The sequence below is a fragment of the Passer domesticus genome, chromosome 4, assembly GCF_036417665.1.
Source record: "Passer domesticus isolate bPasDom1 chromosome 4, bPasDom1.hap1, whole genome shotgun sequence".
NCBI classification, from domain to species: Eukaryota; Metazoa; Chordata; class Aves; order Passeriformes; family Passeridae; genus Passer; species Passer domesticus.
In genome coordinates this window covers 52,142,586-52,170,430 of record NC_087477.1, presented here as the reverse complement: position 1 = coordinate 52,170,430, position 27,845 = coordinate 52,142,586, and the positions used below count along the sequence as shown (strand labels likewise).

Sequence of the window (27,845 nt, the reverse complement as noted above, 5' to 3'; positions counted from 1 at the left end):
AACAAGGAAGCCCAAACACAAAACAATATAATTTGTTTTTCTTTTTGTCTGAGCCAAAGATTATGCCACCTGGTCATGCCTAGTCTTTCCATTAGTCTTGTTGATGGTATCTTAGAGGGAAAGGGAAGAGTACGCAGGAGCTCATCCCTTTTATTCTAAAAGCAAACACAAATTTAATACAGAAAAAAAAGGATACAGGGAGATTTTCAGCAAACAGAAAATTAACTAATACAGAGTCAATGCCACAAATGGTCATTGGTTTCTTACTGTATGGTGGGAAACCCACACATCCGAATAGAGGATTCCAGAGCTGTAGAAAAAACACTGTCTGAAAATGTGTGAAATTTTTAAATACAGCCCCACATTCTGTCACCAATATCACATACCCATAAAACCATAAACGGAACTTCCTAGTCTGTAAAGGTGCAATGAATGTGACAGTCCTACCGTGGAGAGTTGAACCCGCTGTCCACAGTAATGCTGCTGCTGTCCATGCTGTCCAGGCGGGCTGAGTGGGTGGCTCTCTGGTTGTTGCTGTTTTCTGTTTCCTTCGGGGCGAGAAGAGTAAGATTCTTCTCAAACTTCCGCTGTAGATCCCTTTCCTTTTCTCTCTCTAGGAGCCATTGCATCGTACCAACGTCATCCCTGTTCTTTTCTTCCTCAGCGTTTTTGTTGGTTCCTTCCTCTGAGTCATCGTCATCAGATACGTTGTAGTAGTCAAAGGAGGCCTCCTGGTTCCCGGTTGTCTCTTGCTGTCTCTGGGAAACAGGCATGACTTGTGTGACTGAGGTTACCATCGCTTGTTCAAGTTTCTCACATCTGACGGGCAATGTGTCAGAGGGGGTCTTTTGATGGGGCTTTAGCAGAGGGGTGTTAGACTTATGATAACTATTCACAGAAAGAGTGTTGTGCAGAGGCTTAAAGAGTGTATCCTTGCTAAATATTTCTTTCCTTTTATCAAGGCTGCTTGATTCAGTGCTATGGTGTTGAACCAGCCGCCCATTAGCAATCACCTCTGGAGTTTGGCCAGCAATCACTGTACCACTGCTTGGGCCCTTAGGGGACTCCTCCTTGTGCACCCCAGGCTCCCTAGCAATATGTTGAGACTGTCTTTCTGTGGGAGTCATTTTTTTTAGCCCATCCGTCCCTGTTAGCGTATCATGATCCTCTTTATTCTTTCCCAGTGGTGATGGAGCAGTAAGCACAGTCTCACTGGATGTGTTGCACTGAAAATAGTCATCAACTGCAGATTTTGTTGTGCAGGAGTTGAGCTCACTATATGATGGCAAATTCTCCGTAGGCTTGCCTTGTTCCAATAGGCTACAAGAACTGGGGGTTTCTACACTGCCACCGGCTTTTTCAGGGATGCAAGTCTCTTTGTAGCTTGCGGACGAAATCAGAGCCCTTTGATGACTGAGCGACTGAGATGGCCTTAAGGTACTATCATCAATGTAGGTTTGGCTAGTTGTTTGGTCATCTGGGCTACAGCCTTCACCTATATCTTCAGGTGTGCCTAAAGTAGCTGAGCCCAGAGGTCCCTTGGAGTTATCCATGGATCTAGACCTTTCTTTAGCCTTACTGGACCGCTCATTCCTTGATCTTCTATCCTGTGTATGGCTGTGGCTCCGATGGACCTTGGAATGGGAGCTTCCCCTGGAAGGTTCAGGGAAAGGCATTTCAGTTCTTCTTTTGGCCAGTTCACCAGACACATCCCACTCTGGTGTCATGGGAAAGTGAGATTCAATCATGTTAGGATTGCTGTGCATTATATAATTATCTCCCTTGTGTTCTATTATAAAACAGCCTTCCCGTGGCGATCGAGTTAAGGGATCATAGAACTCATACTCCCTTTCAGCAGGTATATCCAAATGAGAGCCATCTGATGGGTCTCCTTTGGACACCCGGGTCTTGCTGTGCGACCTCGATTTCCCATGAGACTTCCTGTGATTCCTGCTCTTTTTACTTCGTCCACTGTGGTGAGCTGAAGACCCTGCTTTGCTTCGTTGAGCTTTTTCTTCTTCAAGTTTTTTCATTAGTGCAGTGTGTCTCATGACATTTTCCACAGTCAAGTCTGGGTTAATGCGCCTAATAATCTCCATTTCTACCTCTCTAGGTATAGTGGTAGGGGTGTCCTCGTCCCTTAGCGGCCACTCCTCTGGAGGAAACTGGGCAGAGAAATTTGCCAACTGTTTGGTCTTATCCTTCTTAAAACTTAATCGGAATAATTTGAGTCCAAATTTCTTAGACTGCTTTTCTACATCCTTAGGCTTTGTGAGTGTCTCTGATTTATATGAAAAATTGACAGTACTTTTACTTTTCTCAGTAGGTGGGACCTGACATAATGAAGGAGGACAGTATGAGTCTTTACAGTCTTTTGCTGATTTCCTCTGTAGGGTAGATGCATGCATGCTGTGCATGTCTTCTCTGCAACAATGGCAGGAGTCGCAGTGGTTTTTGGGTAGTGTTCGGTCCCTGACACACCCCGAGGTGGAGGGAGTTATAGTTCCTTGTTGTGGAGAGGTACATTGAGACCTGTCAGGTATCCTCTCATCCAAATGGTACCATTTACTGTTAGTTCTTATGAGAGATGGTGTTATAAAGTAAGTCTGTGGGGTTACAATGAAATAACCATCCGGAGTTGGGTATATTTTCCTCTCCCGTACAAGCATATTCAAAGTATGTCGAAGGATTTCTGGACTGGGTGTTGGAACTCCTAGAAATAACAGTAAACACATATCAGGAAATGCATAAAACTGTGGACTCTCTGGTTTCTCCCTCCCAACAAAAAGCTAGTTTTCCCAACATGCAAGCTGGAATATGCTGAACAAACATAAATCACTTTGTTAGGCATACTCTTCTATATTTATTTCTCCACTTACCTCCTACATTTCAGACATATCAATTGTTAATTAAATAGTACACCATTAATAAAGTGCTAAAAAAAAAACCCCAAGAGAACTTTTAGTCACTTCCAGTGTGCAGGTGACCTTAAGCTACAAGATGGAATCACCGAAAATCAGAGTGTCAAGGAGAATATTCTACTTTTATTCTTCTTCCAACAAAGTATTTATATCCAAATTCACCAGAAGTATTCTTATAATGCCTTGTCACATACAAAGCAGTAGGTATTTGTTACTTTGGATGCCTAAGCTGCTTTTCCCACAGAATACTACACAGAAAAAAACCCAAAACAGTTCCTCAGACTGTCCCTTTATCACAAACCTGATTTAGCTGATTTGCTCTCCCATTAAAATGTTTCAACTATATCAGCTGCTTCAAAACAGAGACATCCTGAATGATACAGTTCATCTTACCCAGAAAGTCTTTTCCATTAGGCTGGAAGTTAGAGATTTAGCTCCCAAAAATTTGCTTCTCAGAGATCCTTATATTTCAGGTGAGATGTGTGGGACACTAAGTGCATGTATTGCATACTGAGAGAAGGACAACTACCCCACATCGATGGCATATGGGAGACTTGGCACTGTGAGCCAGATCCTTGCCATTACCAGTGCACCTGCTGGATCCAGTGGTGCGTGACCAAGTCTTCAATACTTCATTAGATACAACACTAAACTGCATGTCGTATATAGGAGTAAGTTCCATCTACAGCTAAGGAAAAACGAACTTTAGTTCACAAGCTAGTTTTAAAAAGTTTGTTTATGCTGAAGAAAAAATTTAAATACTTCCATGTAAGAAGTGGAAAAAGCTATCTTCAATCAATACATTTTGTTTAACTAAAATGCATTTTAATTCTGAGTACTAGTCTGGTTTACATTTTTAGAATTAAAGACTTTTTTTTCGAACATCTGGATGCTCTATTTTAGAAAAAGTTAAAATTATTAATTCTGGGTGTTAGTTTTAAACAAAAGTAATTTAGGAAAAAAAGAAGAATCAGAGAGCAACTTAGTCTGGAAGAGAACTCATGAATTAATCTGGTCAGCACCTCTGCTCAAATCCTGGCCAATTTACATGAGGGTGGTCAGAACCTTGTCAAGTCAAACTCTGTCTTGAAGAACAGGATTTCAATGCATGCAAAAACATTTCAGTGAAGCATATGCTTTTTACAAAAACACTTCACTGAGAAATCTCAGCTGGGGTACCTCCCCCAAACACAGTATCTCCAGGAGCACACAGTGTCTGCTCACCAACTCTTCTCCAACACGTCAAAGGTTGGAACCTCTAAGCTCACTGATCTCCTTGTGACAGCAACACCCATTAAAAGCAACAAGAAAAAGAGAATTTGGACTAATTCCTTAACTCATCCTGTTTCTCACAACTGGGTTGGAGGCAACATATACTCATGTCTGACTTTGAGTGTTGTTTGAACTTGGAGACAAGACCATACTACTCATATCCATAACTAAAATCTTAAAATGGAAACAGCAAAAGGTTAGGAATAACATGGACATGAGTGAAATCAGTTACAACACAAAAGGCACCAGGAAGAAGTACACAGGGACATGTGCTAGTTTTGACTGGGTTAGAGTTAATACAGTTCATAGGGCTGAAATATTAGGGCGTCTGTGGACACAGGAAGTGTGAGGCCAAGATATGATATAATTTGAGAGCATAAATGAGAATGAAAATTAGAAAAAAATATGGAGAATCAGGAACTTGCATTTTCTTCCCTTTTCATGCAGGTGTCCACAATTTCTGAAATAATCTGAGTGAGAATAACAAAGATCCTCAGAACCTCCAGATGAGTTAACATGACAAAAACAACAGGTGGGAAAAGTTAAAATCCAGAGAGCTGGGGGAAAAAAAGGACTGTTTGTCCCTAGCCCAGAATTCTGAATCTCTCTGGACTAACTAAACAATATGTGGGTTTTCCTGTGGATTGTAAGGCAAAGCAGGCTGTCCTCTGTATGAGCTTTTGATAGCACACAGGAACATGAGGAGTGATTTCAATCCCTGTAACAACCAGTGGTCACCTAACTCTTCATTCCTGAGTGGAGCTGCTGTGTCTGCTTGGGCAAGGCCACCCCTTTGACATTATGGTGTGCATCACAACAAGATGTGGCTGACTGCAAAACTCAAGCTCACTTGTTCCTCCATCCCGTGCTGAATATGCACTGCAGGGTCCAACCATGGCCCAAGTCAGGTGCAGCTGCTCTCCAGCAGCCAACCTCTCTTCCACCACACCAACAACCTGCCTCACCCACTGCACTTTTCAGAAGCTTACAAGTAAAGACTTCAACACGTACTTACCTTTGTGAGAACCTCGTTTTTCATCCTTATTTTACTAAAAAGACTTAACATACTGTTTCAAAAACATCACAACACAAATAAAAGGGATGAAAGTACTTCTCCTGGGAGCTTAGAGGAAAGTTAGGGAAAGAGATTGAAATGGATGTACTGAGGTTTTACAGCAATTTAGGCAAAAATGCACTGCAAATACATGGTAAAAATAATAATATGTATTTCTCACCCAGTAAACCATAAGGGCTACAATGTGTTGGGTGAGTCTCTAAACACTGGATGCACAGTAGTTACACTAACTGAGTAACTTCTGTGAATGGAGAATGTGCAGATAAACACCAAGGAAAAAAAAAAAATTGCCTGGCAGTCAGTGATGCTGTAAAGTTAATTGTCAGCCTTCTCTCTGGAGTTGAAGCCTATCACTTTTATCACTCCCAGCATACAGTCCATGCCGTGGTTCACTAAGCCAGCAGGGATGACAGCAGATGCAGATCTTCGAAGCTCAGCACTGTCAGCTAAGGGTAGCTATGGGTTTTATTCCAAGCTCTTTTAGGTACTTACAAAAGCAGAAACAGACCCAAACTCAGCTTAGGCTTTCCTGCATGGCAGACAGGAGCAATGACATTAAAAAAGGAACAATGGGATCCAGAGTGAATACCGATTTCTCGGCTTTCTCAAGACTTTCCTCTTTAAAGTGATCTGCCCACATACTGTCTATACACAGCCTACCCCCCCTGCATTCAAAGGTCTCCTTATGGTCTCCCTTCCTCCATTAAATAGGAACAAGGGAAAAAACCCCAGTGACTTACAGATTCTAGCCTATAAAATATTGCATGACAGCAGTGGTGTTATTTAAGATTATGTAGTGGTTTAATAATTCAAAAGCAGAAACTGTCTGGACACTGAATCATCAGACATGTACATTTTCTGTATCTCAAGAGAGTCTGCTATGCCATCCACTGAGCTTCCAGACAGAAGATTATGTCTTGTTTGCTGCTCACAAAGAACACTGACCTAGAGTGAACTCAGTTAATGTAAGACACTTCTTTTAAGTGCTACACATATAATTCATATATTTAAAGAGTGAAGTTATAGGGTGATTTTCAGATGAATTTGTCCGTTTTCAGAAATCTGCTTGCTTCAAAAGTAACCTAGGCCAATACACAAGTATTTTCTACACCAAAATTTTGAAAGTCTTAAAATTATTTAAACATGTATGTGGAGAGAACTGGTGAGGGAAAAAAAAAAAAAAAGACAAATAGCCTTATTAAAGGCAGCACAGACTAAGGTTTGATGTTGTCTTCATCCAGGTTCATACAAATAAGAGGGTCTGGTTGCCAAACACAGAACAGGGGTCACATTCTTAGCTCCTTATACTGGATTTCGAAGATTTACATTTAATGTATGGGATTTAAACCATGGTCAATAAATTACAAAGCAGGGCTGTACAAACATCTCATTGTTTAATTCTAAGTTAGAATTATGGAAGCACATGCAGGAACAGCCCTCTTGCTGTTTTTAAAAACCCAACAAATAACAAAAACCACAAATAAGATGTGCATTATCAATACAAACTTCTTGAATAAAATACATTCATGAAAAATACATCTGAAGTAGTTCTTAAATGGTGTTAAATCTGCTAAAATGATTTTCTCCTGAGCTGATGCTAAGGCTTAACAAGGGATAAAAGGAATACTCTGATTGGCTCATGAAATACTAGTTAAAGATGTGGAGTGGTTGCTATGTGATGTTATAAATAATTAGCATACCTTATTTCAGATAGAGCCATGGCCCAGATTTGTGCCTGCACAATGGCTCAGCAAACTAGAGGGCTAGACAGCAACTGTAAGACCCTGCACTGAGGAAAAAGGTTTATTATTCTTAGGCACTTTTGAGAATAGCATCTGGGGTCTTAGGAAATTTATCTTCACCATGAAACGCAGTGAAGCATCTGTTCATTAAAGCATAAACAACACAGGCAGACAAGTGCTGCAACAGGAAGAGATACGGAGAGGTTATGTGATAATAACAGACACACCTACAGTGGTAATGCTCTTCTCTCCCTCAGAGCATCAGCACCTAGTTAGGAAAAATAGACTATCAGAATATGAGGAGACATCAGATATTTTACAATAGCCACAAAGAATACAAAGGCTCAAAAGGCTACAGCTGATTTATTACAGGGGTTTGGGCAGAAAAGTGAAAAGTGTCAGCACAAGAAGTTCTTCTTATTGGAAAGGAGAAAATTTTTGGATAATCCTCATACACAGACAGAATGTGTATGCTTGCTGTATTAATTATGTCATGGCTGGAAGAGAAGTGCATTTCTCTAGTAAAGGGGAAAAATTGGACAATAAAGGGTGGATTTTTTTTCTTCAAATACCTTTCTCTACATTTTGGGAAGTGAGGCTCTCCAGGTTTTTGGGGTTTTTTTGTTTTTTTTTTAAATCTCAGACTTGAGAAATTCACATGTTAATGGCTAGTGGAAAAAAAAAAAAAGGCATCAAGAGACTATGTGCTAACTTGCCTCAGGCTTCGTCTGAGCAACGTCTACAAAATAATCCAGCCAGTTGAATTATTTTTCATGTTTGGCTCTGTCTAACAAGAATAGCATAACACACCAAGTGAACTGATAATCATGCTCCCAGGAAACTCAAGGGATGTCACCAATAAATTATCATTTCCACCATGCAACATTTATATAAAAATATTGATAGAATAATTGAAAAAATACTTGCAATCTATGAAATTCTTCTATATACACAGCATACATAGAAAAGATAACTTGGAAAAAAATCATCCAAATGAATTAAGAGAATTACAATTGTGAACTTTGCCTTCTTCGCATTCTAACCCTTACAATTTTTACCACTCTTTTCAAAATCAGCCTGAAAAACAAAACTACAAATAGGGAGAGAAAGGCAGTATTTACAAAATATGCTTGCAGTATTTTTAAAAAGTGCAATTATTAAATGTCAGACAATTGTTTATTCCAAAAACAGCACTCAATTGAGAATGATATTTTAAATTCTCAGAACTCAGCATCAGTTATAGGAAAAGACATGTAAATTTCAAGGCTTTAAGTAACTCTTGTTCTAAAATGTAAGCAAAAAAATTCCAGATATCAAAACATAGCTATGGTTAGGTTGCCTAGATGAGAGGGATGCATCAGTAGTTTTCCTACTGAAGCATTTTTAATTAGATACTTTTTGTAGCTATAAACAGGTACAATGGAGAAGTTTCTCAACTACTTTAGAGAACTGTAAACTCGGACACAGAATAGATAACATCTTGCCCAGGATCACACAAAGCACAAATGAAAAAGTTCTGCTCTCTTGAGCAGTAAACCTCTGCCCAGTGCCTTAGTGCCTCAACGCAAAATATCTCTGCAAGATACATTTTGCATGATTCACCCACTCCAGATACTGCCAGCCAGTAGAAAAGCAGCATGTTCAAGAGTATAGTCTTGTTAAACAATTCCCTTTTTTGTGGTGTTACAGTATCTCTAATCCAGGACAATTTCCATTTACCATTTGATAAATATCAAATGCTGACAAGAATACCTTCTGAACAGTACACCAGCATTTGTGATCATAGCAAATGTTCACAAAGCTCTCCAAAAACTTTCAGTTTAGTTATGGAGAGAGATGTCTTTTTTTTGGTCGTTTTTCAAGCAAGGGTGGTACAGAAGCAAAAGCCAGAACTGTGTCCAAGAAGGATCTGAGAACTCCTGGAAAGCAGGCTGACACAGTCCTTTCACGTTAAATATAACCTCCCACTGAAACAGGCACATCATTGTTATTGGCCTCTACTACTTGCATCAGGCCACACATTGAGAGCCTGTTGTAGGTGAAGGAAAACATGCAATTGTGTAGGAAACCTGGTCTTTAGCAGGGAGGTCTCTACAGAGACCGCCATGAGGTTACCTCTTCGGAGGTTGGACAATGACACTTGAACTGGTTGAATGATGTCAGCAGAACCCTTATGAGGTAGCTACAACCTGCTTGAAAGCCACAAGGTGAAATGCTTTGTTCTCCATAGTTACTAAAGAAACCCTGCACTCCTTTGGCTATGATGATAAAAAAGGTTATTTTCTGAGAAAAATCACAAACAAGCTTATTCTGATGCTGTCTGAAAAAAAGAAGCGAACCAATATCTTGTTGTTTAGTACACCAAGTAATTTTTATTACTTATATAAAGTCAGGAATTTGCTCTGCAAAATGCATTTCACTTGAACAGTCTTATCAAAGAGAACTCAATTCTCTGTATGTTTACGGATAAAGAACAAGTTCCAAGATTAGAACTCTAATGTCTCCTTTTACTTTTGGTTAGAATGTCAGATTAGTCAATATTCCCATCCAGAAGGTAGTGAGGATTCTTTAACTGCCTTTTTGCAGACTTGTGCTCATCTGACTGATGATTTATTAATGACAGGTTACCTGGGAAGCAGGTGGTTAGGTGCTCCATTAGTGCTTCTTGTGTGACTTGTTTTCGGGCAGAGTTCATTGCTGAGATGGCCAGGCAAAGGATTTCCCCAAGTGGAATAAACTGTGACTGAGTGATGGGAGACATGCTGATGGGTGATACATCACCTGTAAAAAGACAAAAGATGTGCAATGAAGCATTTTGTTAAAAAGTCTGCTCATAGGACAAAGAGGAAGAGATACAGCCGGTGAAAATTCAGAGATCTCTAGTTCTTGTATTGAGCTGGGGATAAAATTCTTAAAATGGAGAACTATCCATCACCTTATTTCAAAACTTAAGATATAGAGAACTTTGGCAAATGGGAGATGTACAATATACAGACATAGTTTCTCAAAGGGTACAACTGACAGACTCAGAAAAATGCCACTAAATTAGCACTCATGGTTGCAAAATCTCCTCTTAGCATCCTACTAAGTAACAGCACAAACAAAACAGTCACGTATATGTCTCTGGACATAAAAGGGGAAATCTCACTCCCCTTTCAAAGTATAGATCACCCACCATTTCCATTTGATACAGTATTTTTTATTAATAGAAATAAAGATTAAAAATGTTGCTAAGTTAATGAATAACATTTTAACTCAGCTGATAAAAGCACAGAATTCTTTAGAGGCCCAAAGGCATCAAAACACCTTAAGACTGATACCCTGAATAAACCTCTCCTGAATCTACATGCCAAATGTCTTTGTACAAACTATGTATTTTTTAGAAGAGAAGTTTTAATAGTTTCAGGATGGCCTGAAAATTAAGTTTGTTGTAACTTTTCTCATGCTGTCTTGCAAACTATTCTTACAAACTACTAACCTACAGTTAAAAAAATCATTGAAAGATCTTAAAGTTATGGGAGAAATTACAATTTGATAATACTAGCACGACTACACATATACAAGCCCATTTTAATATACTTTATCCAAGTACAGAAATCTTTGAATCTGCTCTGTAAATCTTCTTCAGGTGGTAACAGCTCCCCAGTGATCTCAAACAGAGGAAAGCAACAGGCTAAAATATTTTCTTGCCCACAGAAAAGGAGTAATAAAGAATAACAGACAGAACAAAGGGTGCTTAAGTATGGATCCTGTTCTGGCCACAGGTCAGTCAATAGCCATGGATTAAGTTCTACCTAAATGGCTTTGAAACGTCACAAAAATCACCCTATTGCTGCTGTCACAGAGCAACACCTTGTGATCAAATAATGAATCAAATGACTAGAAATTAATTCCAATTTTCATTCTCAATTCAGAAGATCTAATATCTGCCCCATTGATTCTATATTCCTATGATGTCTACTAAACAAGAGCAGCAGCTTCTAAAATTGATTATCAAAATGCATTTACTCTGGCATTATACTAAGCACTTTGGTGGGAAAAGACTGGTGAGAGTAGTAAACTGCACAGCTGTCTCAGCAAGACTTATGAGCAATATTTTTCAATCACAAGCTCTACAATCTGCTCTACAGCAGTGATACACGTTATCCAAGACACAAGAATGATTTGAAGCAACACGTTTGTGCTATGCTATCTCCTGATTGCTTATGCTTAATCAGGGCTGACCAGATCAATGCTGCATTCCCTTCCCAGCACAGCAGCATTCCTCTCCCTTCAACACAGAGAAGCCTATGATCCTACTCATTCTTATCTCATCACAGAATTATGACCTTAAAATATAACATCCTCTGGACATTTTTTACTCAAATACATCTAAAAGTTCCTGTCACATGCATTATAGAGAACAGCAAAGAAAATGACACACAGCTTACAGGGAAACATGAGAAATATGCTTTCATATGACATGGGAGCAACACCATTTGTTCCCTCATCATTTGAGTATGGATAAAGAACGTCACAGTTATTATATTGCTATTTACTAATAATTATGTGTGCTGTCAGTTTAAACTTGTTCATAGACAAATCTTTGTAATCAGCCAGACACATAAGTTTACCAACTTTGATCACCACTCATTGTACACTTTGTATAGAGGATCAGTTTCTTTAATGATTAGTTTCATGTCTAGGAAGCATCAGAATTAAGGTAGGAATTATGCAGATTTAGCTAGCAATTTAAGAAACTACTGTCTTTAACACAAAGATTATGTGTCATGGGTATCCTTGGGAGAACCACTAAATTAAGATCAGTGCAATGTTAGATTGGCATATAGTGGCCACAGCTGAGGTTTAACCTTACCAAGTTCATGGGGGGCTGAAATGGGCTCTCTGGTGTCCTGGTTTTGCTGGGATAGAAAAATTAAGGAGTTGCTGCCCTTTACCTGAATGCCCTTAAAGCTACTCTGTCGGTATCATCAAAGACCTGGCAATTTCTCAAACCTAAGCAGCCTGGCAGGAGGATCCCTGTGCCTGTTTCCAGCCATGCACTCTCACTGCCACCTACACAGGTGCCAGGATGGGAAAGCAGGAGGAAGAGCTCTTTCTTTCCCTTGCATGGGAATGATCCATTCACAGTTAACCAGAATGATACTTAGGATGTAGAGAAGGGGCCATAATACCATAACCAGCTTCCAGAAGTGGTAAAGGGACTCAAGGAGTTTTATATATAAAGCTTTGTTCTGCAGCCCTGTAGTTGCCCACAGAGGGATGCTTGGACAAGAACTGAGAAACCAGTTGCTCTGCTCATGCCCAGGAGCAGCCTATCCCTCTCCCCTGACTGCCAAGAGCCTGCAGAAATCCACCTTTGAGATCACTTCCAGTCGGGACATGTTAACTTAAAACCGGCTAAGTACAAGCTAAGAAATAATAGAATTTGCCAGATTTTAGTAACTTCACACAATTCTTCCTTTTAAAGTAGGCCTTCAGCATGGAATTGCTTTCTAGGTTAGTGAACAGAAAACATCCAATCTGCACTGAATTTGAGCCCCTGACAGTAGGACTCTTGTCACCAGGAACAAGACAGGAATTTCCACTGAAATACTGACTATGCTTCAGATAACTCCTCAATAGAAAACATTCAGTATTGGTTCCTCAATGTTAACACAATTTCTAGCACAGCATGTTATGGTTAGTATACCACGGTAACACACACCCTGCTTGCAAATATTTGGGAGCTTGACAACCATTTAATTAACTACAAAGATTACTATAATTGCCCATTAAATAATAACTTAAGTGGCTTTAAATGAAATGGAGATGCTTAAAAAATATTGGTTTGTGTGAGGGCCTTTCTGGTTTGTAAAAGGGAACATCGTGAGTTAAGCCTTATTCCTTTCCACTGAGCGCTCTTCAACCTTCTTCATTATGACAAGGAAACTGCCATTCCACCTCTGCTGTGATAGAATGATCTCCAAAGCTTGTTGCTTCTAACTGCTGGAGATAGCTACTAGCTCTTGTTTACAAAGGCTAGCACATATTTTGAGCAGACCTAGTGATAGAAAGCCAAACTCCCCTCACTCAGGGAAGCTCTAATTTGCCAGATTTTATCTTGTCTGTCCTGTGGCTCTGGGAAATTACACACACTCTGTGGTTATAGTTAAGTCAATGAACTTCTTTGATGCACAGTAACAGCAAATATCTTGCATCTACAAGATAATATAATACACTAACATCAATTACACATATAAATACTGTTAGGCTGTTGAACACAAGGTTTACTAGAACTTCTTTAGGAAAGATCTGCTCAAAAAAAAAAAGCAAATATGCTTTTCCTACTTTTTTTGAAGACCACATCACTTACATAAAACATCTAGCATATGGCTCCTGTTAGCTCTGACTGATGCTTGTCTCAAGCAGCTTTCTTTTGAAATCAAATTACTAGCCTCAACTTTCACATGTTTGTGTTCCCAATTAAATGAAAACTGGAGCTCGGAGAGCAGTTTTCACCAGCTGACTGCATGTTTTGTTTAAATATGAGATATATATACATGTATATATAGCTTCAGCTCTGTTTCTGCAATGTATTTCCAAAACTCTCTCTAAATAATTAAAAAAAAAAAAAGTTTTCTAGACTTCTTGTATTAAGTGACATTGAATTTTAAAGAATGTCTAAGCACATAAGAAATAGTGAACAGGAATTGTACTCATTTATGCCTTGGGGATTTGTATCACTAGCCTGGGGGAAAAATTATTTTTATTACTTAGAACAAAAGATAATGTAGCACATAAAATAAACACTTAGCTCTTACATAGCACTTTTCTTCAGTGGTTTTCATACACTCTGAAAAACTGGGAACCATAACTATCCTTAACATACAGATAAGATACTGATGGTCAAACACAGCTGGGAATAAAAATTCCCACATCCTGAACCCATACCAGCCAGAACTTTTCCTGTGCCAGTGTATCTAGTGTGTCTGTTCTCTGCAAGTCTGGCTAACACCATTTTGAGAGAAAATGAGGCAGACTACATTCTGTACCATGTGTCAGCAGTTAACTAACAACTACATACCAATGACAGACTTTTTATTAGCGATTCTGCTGCTGGAAAGAAGTGACCTGGAAGTCAAACTCTTTGTCTCATGAACTTTGCATAAAGATTACTTGAAAAATCACCTCTTGACATACAAATGGAACCAATTCAGTACAACAACTGTAAACAAATTAAAGAAATTACAGTGCAAAATCATATTATATTGGAATTTATACATCCTATTTCTCTGAAATAGGGAGGAGACCCTCTGATTTACACTCTGCATCCTGTAAAGTACAGGAAGTCAAAGCCCAGTTTCACTTCTTCAGACTCAACACCTTTTTAATCTTTTGTTTCTTATGGTTCAAGACAACTTTTAAACATCATTTTTAGCCTGATTTACACAGAAAATGAGGCTTGCACAATCACAATCTGTATGTTTGTATGTGTTAGGGAGATTGAGCCTCATTAGACTAAAGCAGCAATTCTAAAACAAGTGTTTGCTACACATTACATCTATACAGAGCTTCAGGCATAGCAACCTCCCACTACATAGGACAGAATCCAGTCAAAAAACACTTGACAAGGGAAATCTGACTTCACTTCTTTTGCTGCTTATAGAACTACATCATTAATCAGAAAACATCAAGCTAGAGCATAGTAACTTCATGGCATCTCATGATTATAGTGGTGGTTGCAACAGAAATCCCCTACAAAAATTTTCTTGCCAACAGCCTGTTCTCATCAGCACTTGTCTATGATTTCACCCTGGGAAGAAATACGGGTATTTGTGTTTTCTAACAAAAATACTTGTAATGGGCAAAGAAGGGCCTAGAATATTATCATTATTTCCCAATAATACTGAAAGTAAAAAGTCTCTTCTAGAAAAAGAAGAGTCTCTTCTTCACATTTACTTAATGAAGGGACAGATGCTGAAGAAGTTACATGTCTGGCCTGGGTTACACAATCACCCCTTTTTGCCCCAAACCCCAACTTGACTGAATTATGCTAATTAAAGAATACTTTGTAAGTAGATGTAGCAAACCTATTCTGATGTGAATTGGCAATAAGGAATTGCCCTTTAAAGTTAGACATTCCTATTTGACGGAGCAAATGGAGGGAAAAGGAAGAATATACTGATTTCTTTGGTATTAACCAGACTACTGTGAAGTACCTTGAATCTGCACTAGCATGCTAACACAGAAAAGATCACATTTCACTGACAAAATCAGAAACAAAGAAAATTAGAAGAAATGTTGCTTGTGCTGTTTCCAGACATAGCCTAAATCCTCCTTTTAAGCTACATTTCCTGGAGTATTTTATGAAAAAAAAAGCTGCAGGTTGTGTTTACTGGACAGATACACAAATTAGGGGATGGATAACAATAAAAAATACATTAAAGATCTTTCCATTTATTCCTATTTAAGAGCAGCTTAAACAAAGGCTCAACAAATGCAGTAATACATTCATTCACTAACCAGCATCTCTGCATCTCTGAAATGCACACCCACCAAAATAAATAATGAACACTTTCAAGAATGTGACCACTCCAAATCTACACAGCCTTAAGAAAACACATTGAACTTACCATAACCAGTATAACAAACCTAAATAGAGTTCTAGTTCCTTACTAGTTATTAACTTCAACTGTGTAAATTGATCTTTCTAATCATTCAGACCCAGCTAAAATCATGATCTCCAGCTTCACCAAGTGGCACCGACTTTCAGAAACAGGTGCTAAATTACCCACAATCAGCAGACTCATCTTACATGCATTCATCCTGTGTATTTCCTGTGATTTAGTTTTCCTTTTCTTTGTTCATGTCCTGTGGCCAGCTGCCTCCTGATCCAAAGTGATATCCCAGCACGTGTTACAACTGATCATAAAAAGTTTCTGCTGGAGCACGGAACTTTCCCAGAGGATTCAGGTGAGGAGATTTCTGTAGCACTGCTTATCCTGGGAAGGAGGTGTGGGGGGGGACTGTGTTTTTTTAATATATTGTGTGCTTTAGAATGTGTTTCCCCAAACAATATTTTTCAAATGCATTTTTTAATAAATGTCCATGTCTGTATTCCTGGCACACAATATGTTAAAAAAGGGGGACTTACCTGAACCCCTATGGTCTGGTTCCATGCTCCAGTATAGTATCCAGAGAAGCTGTGATGTAACAACAATGTGCATATTGGGGCTTTATATCACTGTGGAAGCTGGCTGAATGCAGCATAGGTCAGTGCCACAGGACCTGAAAGAAGAAAAACAAAGCATGCTTTAAGGCATTAATATGCTGAACACCCACCTCTTGAAGCAGGAAATAGGGGCATACTGAAGAAAAAAATGCAGTTATCTATGCAGGTCCACTGAAAGGAACACTATTTCATGCAATTCTCACATAAGCATGAGAAATAAATGGTTAAGAAATTACAGAAGAGGTGGAGAAGAATCTAAAAGGGACTACAAATATAACTCCCACACAGTGTTTTGAAAACATCTCTCTCTCTTTGCCCTGTTTCCATGGAATGGCTGAAATCACGTTCTGATACCACCCCCTGTTCCGAAGGCACTCACAGTCTTTGCAAAGCACCTCTCCACTGCAGTGCCTCAGGATTCTGCAGTGTCACTCCTCTTCTCCCTGGCTCTCTGCAAAGTGAAGTCATAGGAATGGATCAGCCAACCTGACTTCTCACTACCCTGCCCAGAATCCTTTGTGAACTGAAATGAGTCATCGCTCTGAAAAAATCCACAGCGCAATGTTCCAGGTTTCTCCCTGTGTCTGCGCTGGCTTCTTTGTCTTTGAAATGAAGTGCCTATGCTTCTGGAACAGTGCCCAGCTGCATTGTACAGGATAACAAGCCAGCCTTCTCATTAAGTGGACAAGAAAGCTATTTACATGCATTAGCACAGACAAGTTAAAGCTTTAACCCTCTAGCCAAGATAAAAAAAATCACCCCTAACATATCTTCTTGATGTAATGCACAACTCCCCCTATACACAGAAATAAATGCACAGACATACATGGGCATACAGATACCTACACAGAGCAGTATTTTCTTTAACTATTCACTATTTTTCATTACACTTATCAGTTTTAGGTCTCCTAATTAAAAAGAAAGATTTACTCTCTTTTGTCAGTCCTGAAGAATGCTGCAGATCTAAATGTAACAAACAGCTCTGCTGTACACTAGATCAAAGTTGTGCTGCTGTGAACTGTTAATCAAAAAATTAGAAGCAGTGGACAAGTTCTTGTAAGCTTATTTTTCATTATCCCATTCACCATTTGGGCTTAAAACAAAGTGAGCCCTGAGACCATGCCAGACAGAAAATGTCAAACTGTTCCAAGTGCTGAGGGCCAGCAGAGCTGCTTCGGCTTCTGCTACCACTGACAAAGAAGGTAATGCTCAGAATGAGGTCACTGTGTCAGGATCTCACTCCAGTGCTAGGTTTTCCTTTACTTGGTGAGGATATGCTAAGGTAAAGCATCAGGAAGACACAGAAGAAATAGGAATAGTGTATGAGATGAGAGACAGATGCTGCTGTTTCAGAGGAACATTTTTAGTTGTTCTGAGATATTCTTTTAAAAGAAGGGAACACTTTAAATTGCCTTTACTGAAAAAGAACTATTTCTAGTCATGACCTAATCATGACCGATATGCCAAAATGGAGGTGAAAAAGGAAAAAGGAAGTTTTGCCACAAAGCACTTCTTTAAGGGTTCTTATATTCCATGCATTCTGAAATGGTTTGAAGCAGAGAAGGCACATAATCCATAAAATTTTGAAACACAACACTTTAGGACTCACCTGCTGGAACAGGCAGTTCTCCTATGTGTTTCACCAAATGAACACACCAGGTGCTTAGGACTGAACAAATACAAAAGTCACTACCTCCCCGGCCCTACAACAACCCTGGCAGTGAAAGAGTCCAACCAAGCCTTAAACAGGTCTGTATGTTTCAAGAGGACAAGTAAATAGACGCAGCAAAGCCACACAGCAGATCGATTTACAAGTGTAAGGTTAACTGCGTGCTTTGCCACACCGGTAGTCACACAGTAGCCACAATCTCAACATTAAAAGCTGGGGGCTTGCTATACACACAGTCAACAATTTTTGTGTTCCCTGAAAGGCCTTCTTCCAGGAAATTTTCCTTCAGCTTTACAGAATTTTTGCCTTCCCTGGAGCTGCAGCATCAGCCACAACACATCTAATGAATCCAACGTGACATTTACAACATTCTGGGTCCCATAGGATTGTCCTTCAGAAACTCTGGTTGTCTACTAAACACCCACTTTACAGCAAGAAAACCTACTCCATGAAGAAAAATTTAAAAGTGAATTAGAACAAGCACTTATTGAAAGTAAAAACAACAGTTCCAATCTTCTTCCCCTTTGCACCAGCCAACTGTCATGCAAAGCTAAATGGGCTTGTGCATGCAGCACTGACATGCACAAGTTCTTGCTGCAGTAGTCTTACACCTAACACCAAAGTTAAAACACTGGCAAAAGAAAGCTAAAGGTAATACTGCAGCCTGAAGAGAGTTTTTCTCTCTACCAAATTTGTCTAGCACTTATATGCTCAGGACCAATTCAAGTATTCTGAACAGACTAATACAACTGCAAGCTCTTTCAGTGAGACAATTCCTCTTGTATGTGTGATGCCTATGGATACCTGGAATGCACCAAGCATGCAGACATCTTGTGTGCATGCACCTAGGCATGTCTTTATTCAAATTCATCACTTTACAGCACCATTACACTGCCCTTTTAGCAGTATTAACAACAGCAAGAAATACCCGATACCTCAAGCATCGCAGAGAGCGAAAGTGAGAGACCAGCAGTGGGGAAAAAATAAATGAGAATGTTTAGAAGAGCTGAAGTTGATGGACACCAGTGCTGCCATCATCAGTGATGTTACAGGACACGACCTCACAGGAGGAAGGCCTAGCCAAAATACCACATGCACTCCCCAGCCAGGGCAGATGCTCTGTTCCTTCATTCCACATCATCCCGCAGCACAGCAGAGGCTGGTACTAAAACAAAAGCTGCCTTATTGATAGATAGCATACAGTACAAACACACCACATACTTCTCTCTGCATAACTCCATGCATGCACGTGCATCCAAATAGACCAGTACAACATAAAGTATAGCCTAACATCAATCTTCATCACACACTGAGCAAACAGATGACGTAAAAATCCCAATTTCTTTGCTTGCACACACTCATTTGTCAAACTCTACATTAGCTTGCATGTATCTTTCAGTCCTCCCAAGTTGGAGCCTGGGATTCCCCTCCTTTGCCACAGCCCTTTCCCAATCACTAAATGGAAACTCAAGAGAAGGAAAGGAATATGCTAAAATGGGGACACACACACACAGACCCACACACGTGATAACACAGAGAGAAAACAAAAAAACATTGTTCTTAAAAAAGAACAATGTCAAAAGAAGCCAAGAAGGTTATCAAGAGTGCAAGTCCATCTTGCCTCTACCAGTTACCCAAATTTCAGAGGCTAAAATCAGCCATCAGTGCTCAGCCACTGTAGCTGCAGAGACCATAGTGTCTACCACAGGATCATAGAATATTCTGAGTTGCAAGAGACCCATAAGGATCATCAAGTCCAACACTACTAAACAGCTCATAAAGAGACCAAACCTGCAACCTTGGTGTTATTAGAACCATGTTTCAACCAACTGAGCTAATTTCAGTGTTGGTTATCATGATCAGCTCTACAAGAATGAACTTCACAAAGCAGGAACCATCCAGTCACTACACTAGGAACACAGCCCAAGAACCCTGTGGCCTCAGAAGAAACCAGATTAAGGAACATCAGAAAGATACCAACTTACACTTCCATTTCTTTAGGAAATCTCTTAATACAAGAAATTTTGACATATTAGTGCTCCACTAGTGCTCCACTAACAACAACTTACTTGCAGTATGCTAATAAGTTCTGCTTGACTTACCTGAACTAATCTCCTGGTTCTTTAAGAAATCACAAGAGGAAACATGATCAGGGTATTAAGTTCACTAAAATCTCAACAAGTAATGCCCATCTGTTTCTGTGCTAATGTTGTCTAGGAGCTAAAAATCCTTCCTCTTTTGTTTTTCTTACTCCTGTTCCTTACATCCCAGTCTATTAGCAGAGAACACACCTCCCCTCCTTCAGATCTCAGTCCTCTGGCTTTTAAAAATCACACTCCTAGAGCTCTTTTGTATGTCTGCCCTTCCTGTCCCTTTAATCCTGTTAGAGGACTCCTCCACATTAACTTACGTAACTTTCCTTTAAAAGCAACAACCAGAATTCTGCACCATATTCTAGTGTTCCAGCTAACCTCCCACCTGCATCGGAAATTGGAATTTCCTTACTCCTAGTGAAATACCCTACCTTATACCCTGCTTTTTTCCCCACAGCTGTATTTTATTGGGGGCTCACTGCCACCCTACAACTGAGCAAGCAGTTCCAGTTAACCTTTTTATGCTGACTGCAAGTGAGCTTGAAGCAAATATTCCTAGGTTTCCACAATCTTCAACAGCTCACTCTGTGCATATGATGAAGGATCTTTGATCATCCAATTCTTCTCCACTGTTACCCATTTTTAAGCATCTCTGCTTACCACATTCTAAAAAAGAATCTCAAAACCTAAGACCAAAAAAAAACAATGCTTTAAGTGTTACCTAATGCAGGACACAATCATTATCCAGTGTGACACTTGCTGATACAACCACCCAGGAAACAGCATTTGAATGAAAACATCAAGTCTTAACGGGAGAACCAAGGCAACCAACTCAACTCCCTCCCTCAAAAAGCCCACTAGGTAAAACAATTGTGTCTTTTTAGAATTCAACTGCTAAATTCAACTTCTTTAAATCATAGCTCACTGGAAAGTATGTGATATTTTAAACCACACAGAAGAATTCTGTAACATATTTTGTCGCTAGGACCACAAAATGAGAAGGGAGGAGGATTTGGAGCTTTTTCATAGAAATCTGCTACTATCAAATTAATTTGACTCATGTTAATGCTATATTGTAATCAACGACACCAACACCCCACCCCCTCAAAAACAAAGCCTGCCTGTCCTCTGGCAGCAAACGCAAGGAAAGATAGAAGCATTTAAAAAATCTGACACTAGAGGAGGTTTGGCCAGAGAGAGTAAGCAACTGAGAAACAAAAGAAAGAAAACCCAACAAATAAAGATAAACCTAGGTGTTTTCTTGTAGAAATTTTAAAAACACATATAAAAATACTCCTTTCCAAACACTTCTGAAAGCACAAAACACAGCTGTTGAAGGTCTTAACAACATGTTCTTCACTATCCTCTTCAGTTTAGCCAGAACACATGCAGTGTGGCTGAAGATGCTGCAGCAAACATTCAGCAAGAAACTAGGCAGCAGAAAAAAATTCTTGAAAGGTGAAGTAATAATTAGCAACACAACCCGAAGACATAGTGCATTCTCTCTCATTTATGTTGACTGCTGTAACCATTAAAAGATTTTCAGCCCAAAGACAGTACTGCAGTGGTTACAGCTTTTCAAACCAATAGTGATGACTGGCAGATAACATCAGGTTAAAATAAGAACCTGCAACACTGAACACAAGTCCCATGGTACTGCAGCAGCCTTTAACAGCCCAGTTTTTCCTGGCTAGGAGAGAACTGATGAAAAGGCCAGGCATGGAATCAATTAAATTAGTGCCGAAGTGCTTTTAAAAAGAAAAGGTTAGATGCTCCAAAGACTTAGCAGTTGAGAGTTTACTGGGTCATTTTTTTCGCTGTGGTCGAGAGCAGAGTTTTCAATATGGCTGGAGTATCTTTAAGAAGATGTACTTTAAAGTGAAATTGAAATATTTTACACTTCAATACATGAAGAAGCTGTATTAGTATATTCTGCCCCTATGCTCTACCTGCATGACGTAGATGCAAGACTCCTGCTTCCCACAGTGGTTCAAAATTCTTTCAAATTCTGTCCTTTGCTCTCACCTGTGTGGGGATTATCTATGAGGATGGGAACAAAGGAAATGCCATGGCACAACAGTTCAGCAACTCACCAAATCTGCTGCCTCCCTCATGCTCATCAGTCATCTTATAGAGGAAGCATTAGAAATCCAACTGCACACATTACCACTAGTGTATACTGCACCTTAAAGGGAAATGCCCTTGTTCCAGACAGAAACAATTCTTTAGTGATCCTCAGGGACTGGCATATTTTGACTTTTTATCCCAATGAATATAACTATCAGCAAATGCAGCAACCAAAACCTACATTTCCAAATAAATGACAGTACCTGGAACCAGGGGTTCCCACAATTAAACAACCCACTGGATGAAATATTTCCTCCTGTCCATTTCACAAATCTTTTACTTTTGAATCTTACTGAGCACTTATTTACAGGAAGCAGTAAACTAAAACCTATAACAGAAGTTTTACTACTGTTAAAACAGTAATACCTCTCTACCTGCTGCTCTACCATTTTTAAATGAAATCTCAGAAATCTGAAAATTGCCTTGTACATGAGCCATAAAACCAAACACAGTATCCAAAAGGATAAAATTACCAATTTCACAGAGCAACTTCTCTTGCGTGACTTCTTACATACCTCCTCATTTATAGTCTTAAGTTTAGACTTTTAATTACCACTCCTGACTCATCTAACGCATTCACCACTGACTCCAGCAACACGCAGAGACCATGCTCCTAAAAAAGCACAAAACTTAACCAATTTAAGCACTATTTTGCCAGTGCCCACTGCACTGCTTTATACTACAGTGCTGATGTCACTACTCTGCAGAATTGCTCAGCTGTTTCACTCAGCTGTCGCTAGTCCCTTCTGAAATCCTCCTCAGCAGTCTTAATGAACCTGAACAACTGTGATCTGACAGACAGGGTTACCACTTCATTATCCATTCCATCCTTCAGATTTTTGTATGGCTATTAAACCCCAAACATTTGGTATTGATCCCTGCTGCACAAAGCCCTGTTAACCATTTACAGGGCCCAGAAGTGGCCATCCTTCTTTTTCCTCCTCTCTACACTAAACTAAGCTTGACAAGACTTTTCTTTTGGACTTTAACCAAGCATTTATAAAGCACTAGAGCGTGGAGTTCTTGTGCTCCCTGAGTGTCGCTATGACCCAGTTTTCCAAAAGATGAGAGCACATAAAAATAGTTGTCTCTTTGCCCTCTTACTCAGTATAGAGAGACCTAAACTAGGATATCAAGGCTAGATTCCTGAGATGATCTCAGGAGCTGATGATGATCTCACCTTCAACTGAACTAAACCAAAAAGCTAGCAAAAGGAGAATCAAGATAATTTCTTTAACAAATTTCACAAGTTACCACAGGAAACAGTGAAAAAAAAAATGTATCAAAACATGTTGAGATCAAAGCATAGAGGACATAAAAACCCAAACTCTGAATTACTGCATTTTACGCCATAGCAAGATAGTCATTTTTCTAACACACATTAAAACAATAAAATAAGTAATTCCTTATATCTTGTCACCATGTTGTAACTCCTTACTCTTGGCCATAAGAAACAAGTCCTTATAGTTACCATCATATTCTTTCAACAAGCAATCTCCACAGGCAGTACTTTAACTCACCAAGATTTTACAGGCCTGAGGGCACCTCCTACTTAGGTAAAAAACGTCTCGGTCAGAACCAGGGCTTGAGAAGGCTCCCTACTGCAAAAGCATTTCTGATTATCAGTAAACACGGCACTGCACATGATGAAGGGGATGGTACATGCCTCTCTCTCACCTGGCCACCCCCTTTGGGAGGCTGGAACTGCAGCACAGACCAGCCCTCAGAAACTTCTACAGGGAATACAAGTAATTCTGAATGCACTTTTTGAGACCCCTGCTGTTCTTCCTATCTGACTAGCTACAAGCTTTAAAGAGTTGATACAGAGGCTACCTAAAGAAAAACCTAGGCTATAAAGATTGAATTAGCAGCAGAAGAAGACAGGAGAGAAAAAAAAGAAATAATATAAGAAAGAACACAGGAAAGGTTAAAAGGAAATGTGAGGAAAGAGCTGATTTTTGTTTGATTCTTAAAGCGGGCAATGCAGCATCTGAGATGTTACTTCTGAAAGACTTGTTAGAAGAATCTAAATGTTTAGCAGGGCTAAATGGAAGCAGAAATAATAACCAAATGGTAAGAAATAAAATTAGTACCTCCAGCTGTAGGAAGGCTAGGAAAAAAGTAAGGATCAACAGGATTGCTGGAATAAGCCAAATGGGAATGGCTGCGTCTATCAGTGAAGAAATAAATGAACAAAGGACAGTTGTTTTGTGACAGCTGATCTGCATGTGCTTTGCATCCACTTGCTTGCCTTTCTTTTGTTTTCTGGGCTGACCTTCACCCCCTGCCACACAAAGGATTCAGTGAAAGCCTCCACTCAAAGTCTCAATTAAAAGCCAGAAAGAACAAATGTATCTTGTGCTGCAGACCCAAGCCGGAGCCCAGGTGCCTACGACCCAGCAAAGGCAGCACCCCCAGAAGAGCACCAAGCTCCTGCCAAGGGTACCTTCACACTACTACACTGCCTTGGAAAGAGCCCTCCTCCGCTCCCAGTGTCTGGAACAGGCAGAATAGCTAAAAAGAAATATTTAGCTTCATATCCAAAAGGCTACTTCTAAGCTTTTATGATGAAAGATCAAAGCTAGGGGAAGGGTGGGAGTTTACAGGACAGTAAAGAAAGTTGAGAGTAAATTAGTAGTGTGCATGCTAATAAGCCATACATACAACATCACTAAGGGAGCATATTAATGGTTTGACCAGAAACATGTGAAAGCAGTTAAGCATGTTATCACCAACAGTGTCTTTAGAAGTGTTCTGCTGCTTTATGAGCAGCTCTTAAAAACACACATCCACGTGTAGTTTCATACAAAGATGGTGTAATCCACAAGAACTTGAAAATGTGAGGCTACCCAAAGGGTGTCCTGCATGGTCTGCAAAGCCTATGCAATATGCCTGTGAATTTTTGCTTTAAACTGTGGTATTTCATTTCTGGTGCTGCATTTAACTGAGTTATTCCAACATGGATTTGTTACGCAGTATCCAGTTTGATACATGCTTGGAACATAATTTGGAGAACATCTGTGTAACAGGGATAAGATGGAAACTGGCCTCAGGACTCTGATCTAAAAGACTAATTTACTGTCAGAACTATCTGGGTGTAACTATACCTATGTAAATAGCCATTTGTTCTGGAGTAAGAGTGTTTTGTTTAATCTGATTTAGTTTGTACAACTTCCAGAAATTTTATCAATAGGGTTGGTAGTACATGCACAATCCTGCTAAATTCATCTGCATTACCTTTTGTATCATGCATAAAAAGGTGAAAGTTAAAAATGGAATAAACAATAGTAAAAATAAAATACTAACTTTGTTACAGGTAAGCATATGTCTTCCTGTTGTTCAATCATATGATCATGATGCATTCAAAAACTAAATGTTTACACAAAGGAATTAACTTTCTACTAGTATTTTTTCTGGGTTCTGATAGCTTCAGTCTTCAAGAGTACATAACCATTGACATTTAGAGTTGCAAGTACTATTTCTGTAAAATCTTCCTGTTATGGGAAAAGGGAGAGATAGTAAAGAAGCCAAATGTGGCTTCTTTTGCCATATGTTGTTTCTAATAGTCACAGCTTGAGTTTCAAACCTGATGTGGGTTTTCATTTCCCTTTATCTTCATTGAGTGCTGCTGTACTATCAGTACTTCTCAAAATCAAGACTTACTAAGAAGCCAAATTTTAGGCACTCATTTCTGGAACATGGCACAGAAGCTCACACTCAAATGTAAAAAGAATCCAGGCAGGTAAGATATCTGGAAATACCTGAAAGTCTTGGACATTTCTCCTTCATACTTCTGTTTACAAACAAGAGCCTAAAAGTCTACTTTAGGGCATAGAGTTTGGATACGATTTATATGTCTTTTGCATTGCTCCTGAAAAACATTTTTTGATGGAAGCTTTGATGTAATTAGTGTTTCCAAGAAAAAATTAGTGTTTCCAAGAAAATTATTTCCAAGAAATAATTTTGGGTTACAAAATTATATTCTTAAGGTATAGAGGGTAAGAAGTTCTTGCTTTTAGAGAGTACAATTCTGCTATTCTTCATATCTTTGGAGACTGAGGATACAAAAGCTGAGTGCAGCTTCCCAGTGACTGTTTTCTTCCTGATAACATCTTTCAAGGGCAAAAATTATCTTGAAAACATAATCATCACATCCCCTCACACACAGCCTCTGATTGTCTCATTCATCACCTAGGTAGACAAACATTATGCAATTCTGTTTGCCAGATACTGCTCCTTAGGAAGCACTTGCTGAATACCAAAAGGATATAAACTGCCCCTCAGATCTCCAGAGTGGGGCATCTTCAACTATGGCTTCCACCAACAGTGAAGTCACAGCGTTGGCCTTCTGATATCACAGCATTCTCTGTAGCAACAGTTTATGAGGTCACAAATAAAGGATTATCACTTTGTTGCAGGATTAAGGGAACTAAGAAGCTGGTCTGTCAGAAGATGGGTTTTACTCCAAATAATGGGCATTAAGAGAATGCTGAAAATAAATGGGTTGTAAATTGTCTTTGTCTGGTATGCACCCTTTTTTGGATAATACTGTAAAATAAGGTATTGCTTTCATTAACAGCTCCTGAGTAATGGAATGAACTGCGGGCTACCTCCTGAGCTATTACATGGGAGATGAATTCTGAAACAACTTTCATACCTTTGGACTCCTCAGTCATTTGATTTTGCAAGCACAGACATCAGTCAGACCACTCTCCTCAAGGGTCTGCTGGTTAGTTTATTCACAAGTGTTCAAAGCTAGTAGTAAGTTTCAGAAAGTGACTAGAAAAAAAATACAAAAGGAAGTCTGGAAATATCTGCTGGGGGAAGGAGGGATAAAAGGAAGGGTGATACCGGATGACAACAGACTTACCTACATTATTTACAGAAATCCTATGGCCCATGCATGCTTACAGATGCAGACTTTTCCCATATTTTTGGATTACCCACTTTTCTAGATGCCTGGAAACTCAGGCCTGATGTCTGGAAACTAGCTACTATATCCATATAGTCTCATTTCACATGTGCAGCAGGTCCAACACATCAGGTGTACTATGTATGCATGATTTATCCCTCAGGGACTGTCCCAGATTTTAAGATTAAGATCTAAAAGTCCTAAAACAGACTAACTTGTAATATTCAGTCTGACCCGTGATGCAACCAGCACAAGCAATTGTACAGTGTGAGAGTATTTGGCAACTTCAGGAAGATTCCTTACTAAGGCCCTACAGGAGCTGGCAGGAGATACTTCCAGCACTATGAGAGTAGGCACTAATACCAATTTCTGTTCTAGAACTGGGAGAAAACATTGGACAGGTTTGCAGTAGCTGATCAAGGTCTCACCTGGAGTCTTAGCCACCAGTATGGAAAATTTGTATTTCTATTTTGCAGCAGGACAACTGTTAAAAACGTTGAAAAAACAACACAGACAGACTGACGAGATGTTTCAGTGTGCTTTAAATAGGCTTTGAAATTTTGCAACCTATTTAAAAACGTTGTTGCTTTTGCCCTCCAGCACTAGCAATAAAGAACCTCAAAGGAAATGCTTAGATAGACTAGACTTACTCGCTTTGCCACTAAGTTGTGCAGCTTCCCCGGGCTGTCCGGAGCGCCGGGCCGAGCCGAGCCGTGCCACACGAACCACCGCGCTCAGCCGCGCCGTGCGCTGCCTGCGCCGGGCCCGCCCCGGCCGCCTCCGTGCCCCCGAACCGCTGCAGAGACCAGCACCGTCACTT

The 27,845-nt window shown here is 39.6% G+C and overlaps 1 protein-coding gene across 20 annotated transcripts in view; it reads right to left on the bottom strand.

The window, feature by feature from the left end:
* STOX2 (storkhead box 2) overlaps positions 1-27,845 on the bottom strand; it is a 142,371-nt gene that overhangs the window by 10,053 nt on the left and 104,473 nt on the right. For 7 of the 20 annotated variants that reach the window (XM_064417833.1, XM_064417836.1, XM_064417847.1 and 4 more), the window contains 2 exons: positions 9,639-9,791; positions 448-2,713 (listed from right to left, as the gene is read on the bottom strand). In XM_064417833.1, coding sequence (XP_064273903.1) covers positions 448-2,713; positions 9,639-9,791 — 2,419 coding nt within the window. Of the gene's footprint in view, positions 1-447; positions 2,714-9,638; positions 9,792-10,732; positions 10,768-15,807; positions 16,071-16,146; positions 16,281-16,334; positions 16,490-16,603; positions 16,676-17,833; positions 17,857-18,828; positions 18,879-19,995; positions 20,215-22,586; positions 22,753-26,304; positions 26,400-26,983; positions 27,030-27,675; positions 27,828-27,845 lie in introns of those variants that run through there. The other 13 variants (XM_064417845.1, XM_064417846.1, XM_064417837.1 and 10 more) reach the window with 13 other exon arrangements.